The 12,203-nt window shown below is 41.6% G+C and overlaps 1 protein-coding gene across 1 annotated transcript in view; it reads right to left on the bottom strand.

Annotated features, from left to right (window-relative positions):
- Wdr27 (WD repeat domain 27) overlaps positions 1-12,203 on the bottom strand; it is a 187,757-nt gene that overhangs the window by 82,808 nt on the left and 92,746 nt on the right. The window contains 1 exon segment of the mRNA XM_087196013.1: positions 9,490-9,588. Within this exon segment, the coding sequence (XP_087052139.1) occupies positions 9,490-9,588 (99 nt within the window).

Raw genomic sequence — 12,203 nt, forward strand, 5'->3', positions numbered from 1 at the left:
CAGGTACAAATTCCCTATGATGAATGTGATCAATATGTATGACAAATATGTACTAATAAAAAATAAATTTTATCAAAAAATAAAACTCCTCAAGAAAATGTAGTAGAACCTAGATTGTCTGTGTTTGCTGATGACATTTTAGACACAACAGTAAAGAAAATGATCCATGAAACAAAGAATGTATAGGATGGATTTCATTACATTTAAATCTTTTTCTTTATGAAAGATACTGTTAAGAGAAAGAAAAGACAAACTACATAATGGGAGAATATATTAGTGGAAAATGTATCTGATAAATGACTTTTATTTAAAATGTACAAAGAACTCTTAAAATTTACCATAAGGAAATAGATAAATCAATTAGAAAATGGACCAAAGACCTTACTAGAATGTACACAGATTGCAAATAAGCATATGAAAAATTCTGCATAGCATATGACACCAGGAAAGTACAAAAGAAAACCACACTGAGATACTGCTATTCCCCTATTGGAAAAGCCAAAATCCAGAACACTGATACCACCAAATGTTGGTGAAGATTTGAAGACCAGGAATTCTCATTCATTGCCAGTGAAAATGTAAAATGGTACTGCTGCTGTTGGCAGTTATTTACAACACTGTTAGCATATAATCCAGAAATGGCACTAACTTGGTATTTACCTCGCAGATTTGAAAACTTAGTCCACACAAAAACCTGCACACAGGTGCTTATAGTAGCTTTATTCATAATTGCCAAAATTTGAGAGCTATAAAAATGTACTGGCCATTCCTCTGCCATTCTTCTAATGATGAAAATGTGAGGAAAGCTGCAGTTTAATGGTGTTTTGTCATAAAGTATAATGTACCATGATCAAGATCCTACTATTGACTCCAACATTTTTATGCATATCCTTACTGACAAAATCACATTTTAAAACACTAAAATAATATGAGGTACAGTACAACCATATAAAAATATTGAAGCAGTATATGACCTTAGAAAATGTGAAGAATTTAACATTTCAGATCTCAAACTTTCTAAGTCACAAAGTGCACACTGTTCACGTGCCCATCACTCTAAGTCTTGCATCAAGTGACAGATGCACTACCAGCCTCTACCCAGGCCAACAGATGTGACATGTGATTGGAAAAAAGAGATCAGCTGTGTTTTGTATGCCAGTATGTAAACAACCATCCTAGGTTATAGTTCAGCCTAAATGCAAAACTCACTTGGCTTCTGATTTCCTGTCTTAAAAGTAAATAGACTACACAGATTCATTTTCTAGAATTCTACTGGTAGATGTACATTTTTCCTCTACAAAACAATAAGTAACCTTAGACAAAAATTACCACAATTTTTAGACAATATCAAACTAACAGAAGTTGTTGCGCAAGTAATTTTACATACTACGATTTTCCAATCCACTCAGCTTGTCCACAGTGCATGAGCCACAAATCCGTAGCATGAGATTTTTAACTTGGACTACTGTGCAGAAGAGGTAACTTACATCTGAATCCTGGGACAGATTCTGCCATTAAGGACTTAAGCTGAAAATCTTTTGTACTGTACTACAGAACATAATACACTTCACTTGAGGGATTATTGCCTGACAGGTCTGGATGGTTTAGAGTACAAATAATAACATCCTACTGGTTTCATAGCTCAGCTCATGCCTTTCTGTTGAAATTCTGTGGCAACCACAAAGCTCAAAGCTAATCCTTTGATTATGTTCTGTTGTCTTCATTTCTCATTTGTACTGGTCCAGTCCACACCACAGTGAAGATCAATACCTCATGTAGTGCAATTTTCAACTATTACAGAAGTTGCTCGAATTTTAGAATAGGTAATGTGATGATGGCAGACTACCTATTCCTGTGGTCTGTGTGACATCAAATGTATGGTTTGGCCATTGACTTTGCTAGAATCTGCAGAATATTTTCCAAAAGGAAAGCAGTGTAGATTTCTTGAGAATGAAATTAACTTTTACAGTCTGGCAGGAGGGGCAGTAAGGAAAACCCTGGACTGGAACCGTTTATGTAAAAACATATTTAAAACCATTTAATATCTAAAAAAAGAAAATAATACTAATGTCACATTAATAAAAATAGAAAATAAATTGCCTTTCATGGGATAGAAACAAACATTTTGGAAACTTTGATTTGGAATTCAGTTCTGGTCAGTAAGTCTAAGAAGAGGACAATTTTCCTAGTCCCCATGTTCTCGTGATAATTGAGGTAGGTCTTTGCTCCTCTCTGTACTATGAGAACTTCTTAAGATTGTATCACTAAATAAATAACACACTCATGAAGAGTGACTGTTGCACAGTAAGTACCTAGTATAAGGAAATGTTCAAAGTGAACTCAAACCATTTTGTATTTGACTACAAATAAGAAATAAGGCCATGCCCATACCTGAGACCCTAAATGTACCATTGCCTGACACCTGGTGGTGACCGAGACTGAGCAACCAGGGAGACTCCAGACTTGGGCCCTAAGTGGATAATGTGACCAGTGATCAAACCACCAAGAGGAGGGCAGGATTTGAGGTCCTGGATTAAATCACTTTATCTGGGTCAGAACATGGAGTTTCTGGGTAGAAATGCCCAACAGTGAGTGGAACCGGGAACTACAGGAGATGAGAGGGGGTGTCTGCCCCAGGCTGGAGATAGCAGTGTCAAATAAGCAACTGGCAGCAGTTCAGAGATAGCACAAACAGTGAGACTTGGGATGCCCCCACAGCCGGAGGAGAGTAGCTGTTCTTAGCCCTCCAGGAAGCTTCACCCACCTGGCCTGCCAAGAGTAGGCCTCACCAAAAGGCTTGGCTCTGAACTCTACATAGCTTCCCTGAGGTCCCAGAGACTATCCAGGAGCAGAATCACTAGATTCAAAGGCAGAAGAAGTGGACTTGGTACCACAAGTGATACACAGCCCCAAGGTGACACAAAGCCCATGAGTTATGACGGGAGGCCACAAGTTTATCATGATCTCAGCAGCCAGGCCTCTCCTGGCACTTGATCTTCAGGCAGGCCCAAGCCAGAACACACCTACTTCTTCCTCAGTTATGTTTGTCTCACACCACTGGACTGTCTCACATAGGCTGACCTATGTTCAGCTTAAAATGTTGAGCATAGTTTTAAAAAGTAATGTATTTAGAGCAAAAGGGGTATCAACAAAGGAATAAGTGCAGCTCTATTTCAAAAGGTGATAAACTGAGTGGACACAGTGACAGAAATCTTTCCCCTCAACACAGTCTAAGAAATGAGCTCAAATAAAAATCCAAACCATGAGAATAAAAGGATGTAGTTTTCACATTCAGAGATTGACTTAATTTTGTGATTTCTAGATTCACATGGGCCATGGAGGAGGGCTCAAAAGGAATGGGCACTGGAAAGCATTTCAGGGTGCCATACTTAGAACAGAACTCATTTCAACAGCAAGACAGCAGTATGCTGGTGTGTAGACTGGTACACACCTGCACTGGATTGGCTCCAAGGACCCCTTTCTCATCTCTGTGTGTGGTCACCATGGACCAGGGCAGTCTTGAAGGGCTATAGGATCAGGTGCTGAGGTCCTAAATAAGAAGCCAGTCTGTGTTTCCTTGCCCAGCACAGACAGCAGGCGCCAGACCTGCACCAGAAAGTCATTCCCTGCTCCCACATTTGAGGGTTGACCCTGAATTGTTGCTGGAATGGATCTCTCCCATATGCCTGACTCCCACCAACAGACACAGTAGTTTCCACTTGTTTTCTTGCCTGATTTCCTGGCCCTGCCACCAGCTGTGTGTGCTCTTGATACACTCCAAGGGAGCAAGCAAGGCCATGAACCAGTAGATGTTCTGACAGGCAAGTTCACTAAGACCCACCCCTTTAGGAATGGAGCCAGTTCTGTGCTGCAAGCAAAGAAGGAGAAAAGGAGGCTGAGCCCTGGGTGCAGACAGCTTCCAGGACACAGGTACCTTTGAGGCAGAGACGCAGGCCCTGCTGGGCTCCATCCTACCCAGGAACCATCTGTCTGGCACATTCAGTATATGATCAAACAGGGTCAGAACCCATACTTAATGCAGGCAGAAAAACCCTCTAAAAGGCCTAAAAAACAATCCAAAAGTCAATGTTTAGAAGAATACAGTCAATTCTATCTCCCTTACTCAGCTAGGAGTGTGCAACCTGGCAGAGGTCTGGTTTGTGGAGCAGCTGGCCCAACTTGAGGGCAATATCAAAGGCAAAGCCTAACTTTTTCAGGCAAAATTTTATGCCAAGATAAAATTTCCCATCAGAAGACTGAGTTTTAATATTAAGTTCTGTAAATTAGAAATAGCTAAGTAATTGGACTATCTCAGATAAGGCAAAATACTGCTCACCCTGATCTATCATTTAATATCCATGGGATACTTAAGTCTCATCTACCAAAAACCTCTACCAGACACTGAAATCTGTGATGCTTACCTCTCCACTGGCTCAAGGCAGGGCAAATCAGTGTCCCCTCTTGACACATGGTCATCAAGCACACGACAGCCCAGAGCTCCTATGCACAGGCCACACTGCTTCCTAACTAATCTGCACCAAAGGCCTGTGTCAGACTAGGACTTTTGTAAACCTAGTACCATTTTCTCATTAGTTGATGAGTTCAACTTTTACTATCAATTTGTCAATAACTCGGTTTTATTTGTCTGTGATTGATTACCCTTTAAAAAGAAACATTGATGAATTACAAAGGAAATAAACATTTTTCAAGGTAAATACTACCACCACCTAGAGTAATAGCAGGTAAGGGCTTCTGTTACTAGAAACCAACGCTGCTTTCAGATCCTGCTCTACAGTGTGGTCTATGATATACTGTTGGCTAGTGAAGCCCCTGGTGCACGAGGGCTCATGGCAGCCCGAGGTCTGTGGGGCCTGAGGTCTGGTGGGGCCTTTAGCACTGGCCACTGACACAGAGCCCAGCTGCTTGAGTTGATGGCCTCTGAGCACATCCTTACGGCATCATCCGCCTTCACATCACACTGCATTACCAAAGCTCAATGGAATATCTTAGGGTGACCATTCACTAACTCTCACTGATCTTTCATTAAGAGAAACACTACTGAACTGTGACTGAATGAAACAACTCTTTCATCTAAGTCAAATGACAAACCTATATGCAGGGGTCTTTAGGGTTAAAGCAAAGTCAGAAACTGTTCACTGCTCGCTCTTGCTCTGGGCACTGTGCTGTAGCTACACACATCACAGAGTAATGCTTCCTTAAAAAGGCAAAATCAGCTTGGAGAATTCAGCATGTGTGGGAACCACAGATGCACTGAACCAGAGGCCACTGCACAGACATGCATTGGATACAGGTGGTGACAGGCCAGAGCATGGACACTCAGAACTGGGAGCTCAGCTCTGTAAAAAGGTATTATTTACTATACACACTTGGTCTTCTTGTTCGAGAAGAGAAGGGAAGGGAGGAGAAAAGAGCAGGGGAGAGGAGAGAAGAGACAGGGAAAGAGAAACCACACAATGGTCCAGAAAGGAGGACCACATGGAAACAAGACAAGTACCAGACAGTATGGAGGAGCCCCAGCACTGAGAAAACCACCAAAGTATACTATATAGTCTTAGTATATAGTAAGTATACTATATAGTCTTAGTATATAGTAAGTATACTATATAGTCTTAGTATATAGTAAGTATACTATATAGTCTTAGTATATAGTAAGTATACTATATACGCTTAGTATATAGGAGACTTGTGGACAAGATCAGAGCACTTAAGCTACAATAATGACCATAGGAATGTATTCTCCAGCTGGCTAGGACAGACACACACATGAGGGTTTGTCCATGATAAACACCAAGGATTATACTTTCCTAGAGATACAACATCCAGGCTTGAATGGCCTGACTACTACCTGTGCCGGGGAACAAAGTTCATTTTGTGCCATGAAGTCTTTATAAACTCGTTAGCACCAACAACTTCTGGCCTGGGTAATGTTCCTAATAAGGATATGACCTTCCATTCTCCCTAAATAGTGATTCTTATGGAGACACAGGTTACAGTAGGACTCCTAGGGGAGCTCATGACACAAATGAAACTGTCACACCACCAACACACACTAGCCACAGGCACTACCACAAACATCCAGAAGGGTGTGACCGGAAAAGCTGTACTCTTGCTCCTGGGGGCAAGAGGCACTTCTTCCCTCTTTCTTTGCTTCCTGGATGCTATGACTTGAGCATAAGGGTCCACTAGACCTTTCCACCACACTGTTTCTGACTTAGAACTAGACCACCATAATCTGAACCAATTGAAACTGTGAGACAAAATAAACCTCTCCTTCTTTAAGCTGTGAGTGTCCGGTATTTTGTCCCAGAGACAGGAAATCTGAGTGTTGCATGATCATTTTCACTGAAAATAAGGTGAGATAACTGGTTGAACACAGTAAAGATTCAGCTTTCAAAAAAATACATACTGTGAAGAAGAAAATGGAATATTGATTTTGCATTTCCCCTCGGGAGGGATCTGAAACTCTGAGGTCCACATATTACCTCCTCATTCATCTGTCTCACTGAAAGGAGCTGATGTTCTCCTGGTCTTGGTTAGATTTTGCTTGCATTCCACCCTCCCAAGGATTTTGACACTGTCCCAGCTGCTGAGAAGAAGTCTGATGCCTTCCATCAGACATATGGGTAATTTTTGGCAACTTCCCCCACCTGACCTCCTGACTGTGTCTCCTTCTCATCTATTCAGATGGTATGTTGGAATCTCCATGTGTCCCTGCGGATTTCATCCTAGGACAAAAGTCAGGGCAGGAGGAAGCCACCAGCAGGGTGCTTGGTGAGGGGGATGGTATCCTCTCATAGGAGTAACCAATGAGGAACTGGAAGCCAAAAACTGACCTGTGGACACTGAGTAAAACAGAACTTTGAACAGGGATGAGTACAGGTCAGAAATAGCCAGGCTGTGAAGTGCTATCTTTAGTGAAGAGGAAAGAAGACCACAGTGGACACGGGGTTCATCATTTCCAGAAATACTTTGAGAACATCAGGCAATTCTTTGTATGGAATGAAGATTTGTTCATGTTCAAGCAATTGTTCTGTCACCTTCAAAAAGCTCAAGTTAAAACATTGCTCCTCCTTAAGCAGCACCCTCAGGAGGAGACCCTGCATGAGGACAGCTGCCCAGTGGCACAATCTCAAAGCTCACTTCCTGCTACTGCTGTTTGTTACACAAACTGAGAATGGAGGATGAGACAGGAGAGGGTAGACCATTCAAATGAAGTGTGTTTGAGAGGAAATAGTGTGGTCTTACAAATCCACTGAAAGACATCACACGTATCACAAGCTTTTGTCCTATTTAAACATTAAGGGAAATAGCACTTTTTTCAGATTTCTACTAATTTTTTTCCCTAAGCAAAGGTACCCACAACTCATAAAGTAAGATGACCCAATTAAAGCAGAGGGATTGCCATGTGGTGGTGCACACCTGTAATCCCAGGACTTAGGAGGCTGAGGCAGGAGGATTGCTGCAAGTTCAAGACTAGCCTAGACCATGAGTTCAAGGCCAACCTAGAATATACAGCAAGATCCTGTCTCAAAATATAAGTAAATAAATAAATAAAATGGCTGGATTTAAATTTCATCCCCATGTGTCTTAATTAGACAAAATAAAGTTTGGGAAAAGATGACTTGTGGAAGAATATTGGAGGTTTAAAAGATCTTAGGCCAGGAATGTAGCTCAGTGGTGCTGCACCTGCCTGGCAAGCACAAAGTCCTGAGTTCAATTCCTGGTACCAGAAAAAATAATAATTAAAAGATCTTAGAAGGTAAGGATGCTGCCTTTGTCCATCTATTTATATAATAACTCCCACCATAAACAAAGTTTTGATATTTACAGGGAATGCTTTCTCATGAGAAAAACTCTGTGTATGTATATGAATATGTACATGTATACATGTACATATATGTCTATGATAGATAAATAGGAAGTAAGGAGATTTTTTTCAAGTGGATGGGGGAACAAGCAATGGAGGGAGGAGGAGGGATGGGAGGAAAAGGAGATGGAATAAAAAGAATTTAAGGGGAAAAACTGATGATGGAAGTGGGGCTTTTGAAAATGTGAATGAGATGAATAGTTGGAGGTAATGGGGGAACAGGAAGGGAGGGGAGGGGGAGAGGATGGAAAAGAAAGAAGAATTAAGATAAATCAACTCCCCACAATGAGTGTCATCATTATACAAACATGCACCAATAAATTTTAAAAAGGTAACAAGTACAAATAATAATTATAGAGAGTATAATTATAGGGAGTGCATCAGCTCCACTGTGCACTCCTCCAGCCTGGCGGGAAGAGACAAACCCATCTGCATTCCCTGTGTGCCCACTGTCCACTCAGCATGGGCACACATCCAAAATTTAGAAATTATTACAATACTTTAAAAGTTCACTGATTTCAACAGCAAGATACTCCATGGAGAAAAGTTTCAGAGTCTATAATAACTAGAATAAATCAAATACTATACTTGAAAGAAAAAGCAACAACATGGCCCGGGGATTTAGCTCAGTGGTTCCGGCGCCTGCCTTGCAAGCGCAAGGTCCCAAGTTCGATCCCTGGCACAAAAAAGAAAAAAAAAAAAAAAAAAAGAAAAAGCAACAACAAAAAACCCCAAAAATAATCTGGAAAAAAACATTGTAAATATAAAAACAAAAAAATTTTAAGTGAAATTAGTAACCAAAACATTGAATCCAAAAGATAAAGAGTTAAAGGCTGTAAAAAAGTGGTTTGAAGTGAAAACTTCAAATTCCTAACAACATATGAACAATGTGTAATCTTACTAGAACTCAAAGACAGAACGTTTCAACAGTGAGGTATTGATTGTTCATAATGAACTTGACGGGGAGGCAAACATTGACAACCAAAGCTGGCAAGAAGACAGGCACAGGGACTCTGAGATATCTGTCCATAGCAGAGCCCTTCCCAGTAATGTGACTAATTACCTACCTTGAGAAAATAAACCTAGATGCAAAAAACATTGTACACATAATGATGTACATCAAAATATTACTTTTAACACCAAAGTTCTGGAAACAATCTAAGTGCTCACTATAAATAGTGCCACAATCCAAATGGAAAAGAACAAGTTTTCAAACCCACTTCCTCACTTTATTGTGTGAAGAAAGGACTGGTCTAGAGGACAGCCTCAGACTACTTCGTCCTGCCTGCCCCAGCCTACAGAAAGGAGGAAGAAAAGGAGGACTACATTGATACAATGAATTGTGTAGTGAAAATAGCAAGTTAACAAAACACTTAACAATTACACAACGACAGTGCTCTTTGAATCCAAGATTCAACCTTAAAGAGACAAAGTTAAATCTATATTCCCAAATACTCAAGTTTAATTAATATTTAACTTATATGTAACACTAGATCTGATAAAATTTTGCTAACATTAAGTCTTCCAGATCCAAAAGATACACTGCAAGGCTGTAGACAACAGAGAAAACAAGACCTGCCCACCACCCCAGAATACCATACCCGGGGGTCTGCTGGGTTGAAGGCCACTGCGGTGATGGTGTCCGTGTGTCCTGCCAGCTGGCAGCAGAAAGCACTGGAGCCCAGCTCATACAGGTAGGCCTAGAAGACGAGACCGGAAGTGATTCTGGGTTGACTTGAGCCGTAATGAGCTCCTAATCACAAGAGAAGTGTTGTCTGCAGCTGAGCATTTGCCCTGGGGGCCACCAGGCCACCTGATACAGTGCCAGTCATGTCCACAATCCTCTCTGCCATGCAGGCATACAAACCTTACCCTAAAGGCTCAAATTGAAGGGAAAAACTATAGTGTCTTTCCCATGAAATTGAGAGAGAATGGTTACACTATGCTTTGTTTCCAACGAGTCAGCTTAGAATTTCAGCGATTCAAACAGACTTCTATAACTACTGATTCAAAAATTCCTTCCGGATGAAGTTACTATATATTATACATGCCTATACAAGTCAGATAGTGCATACCCAGAGTTGCCACCAAATACTTCATTTTAGGTGAAAAAAACTCTTAACAGGTTCCATACTGACAGGTTATGACAGTCGATAGTTAACCAGCGAACTGTACCATGTGCATGTTATGAAAGACCACTGCTAATAAGGAGAAATGTCATGGTGCTATAAGAGGACCTCAGAGGTGAGTGCTGCTCCCACAAAATCCACTTTAATGTAAGGAAAGGTCCTTCAAATCTAAATATTCTCAATGATTTTGTCAGTGGCTAAACAGTGGTTTTGAAGTATAGACTACAAACAGACTGCTTTGGAACCCCACAGCAGCACATTCCATGGTACTGAGCCTTTGCCCCACAGAGCAACACATTCTCCCTTTCCTGTGCTTTGTCACTTGTCACCCTGTTGTTCCGTGTGCTCTTGTATGTGTGCCAAACTCCTTGAGTCTCCTTGTTAAGGTGGTAAAATCCCTTTGGAAACCTATTTGCAAATTTCCAGGCAAGTTCAACTTACAGAGCTTATGACCACCAATCCTGCTCCTAAGGATTTCACAAAAGAAATGACATGTGTGTCCACACAAAGACATGCAAAAAAACCCATGATTTTATTCATACAAGTGAAATATACAACCTCTTCATGCTCTATGTGAAATTATATGACTATAAAAATTATAGCTAAATAAAGTGAGAAAAACACAGACATCGAAAGCACACACAGCACATCCTGTGAACCCCAGGCTGCTGACAGCAAAGACACAACTTCCTGACCCTCTGATGTCCCCAGTGCAGCAAGAGGGCCAAAATCTGGAGCCTGGGGAGGCAGTGGTGCACATATGAGGCAGAGTCCTGGGGAGATGGTTTCCTCTTCCCATATGCTCGTGTTTGGGATGACAGGTCTGCAGCAATGACCTCTAGGAAAGGGCTATGATTAGAGGGAATTAGACATCCCTTTCACTTGGGACTTAGGGAACAGTTGAAACCAGAAAATGGTGGAATTTTCAACAAAAGCTGAGCAAGAGGAGTTAAAACAGTCAAAGAAGTGAACAAAGGTACAAAGAGAACCATACCTCAGAGGAGCCAGGAGAAGGAGACCTCCATCAAGACTAGGCTCTGGCCAGGGCAGTAGGGAGATCAACACCAGAGACTGAGGAGGATTTCTGATCTGTGAGAGTCACCCAAGTGCAAAGTACATGTGGTACAAGTCGACAACTTATGTGTTCCTGTTAGACTCAAAGGACCTGGCTTGTAGTCTCACAGAAAAAAACTGAGAAGGAAGGATCAAGAGTCTGAACTCCAGCAAGGCCTGGTCTGGTTCAGGAGGCTGGACAGAGGCCAGATGTACCATCAGCCAAGGACAGAGAGCAGCTCTTGCTGCAATGCCCAAAAGGACAGTGAGGGGTAGGCAGGCAGGTGTGGGGCTGAGAGGCAGTAAGAGAGAAAAGCTCTATGAATTAGAAGGAAGATTTGGAGTTTGAGTTTTGTTGTTATTTTTAAACCACCTTCTATTATATAATTATCTTTTGTTGAAAAGCCCTTCTAGATTATTCATTATGCTTTTATCTAATTCTAAGTGGGAATCAATAATGGCCTTATCGCATGAAATCTCAAGATGTACATGATACCCTGATATTGTGAGGAAGGATCTACGAATGAGGTATCCAGTCCTTAAATGGACATGGGATTACATAAGGCATACCTTTTGACCCAGAAAGTTCTTGAGGTATATGAATTTGCAGTCACAGCAACTTTAAATGGTAAGATACTAAAACTACAGTTAGAGCCCCAAGGAAGTCATATACTGTAAGCAGAGAAAGAGAGAACCCGCAGCACAAAAATGGGCAATCTCTCCCCCACCACCCTCCCAAACACCAGAAAACACTGTGTTCCTGTAGCCTCATGCCCATCACCCTCTCTTCAGCATCAACAAGGGAGGCTCACCACCTTATGCAGAGAGAGGCCGAACACCATGAGGCCTTGCAGAACTTGCTGGTAGGGAGTACAGATCCCATCCTTGGAACATAGGAGGAGTAGGAAAGATTCAGCAAAGCTGGACCAGAGCAGGCACTTTCCTATAGTTTCTTCAAACACTAGAAAGATCTGTGACAGTGTGAAATCCTACCCACTGCCCACTGCCCACTGTCCCATGCAGGCAGAGAAGGCCTTCTGCCAAGCCCAGAAGCTGCACCAAGTCCACCGTCAGAAAGCAGAGCTCTTGAGAGAGGAACCAGGGTTAGATAATATCTAAGGGCCAAAGAACAG

This window comes from Heterocephalus glaber, unplaced genomic scaffold (genome assembly GCF_053883595.1).
Source record: "Heterocephalus glaber isolate CG9 unplaced genomic scaffold, H.glaber_assembly_v1.0 deba00001610, whole genome shotgun sequence".
NCBI lineage: Eukaryota > Metazoa > Chordata > Mammalia > Rodentia > Bathyergidae > Heterocephalus > Heterocephalus glaber.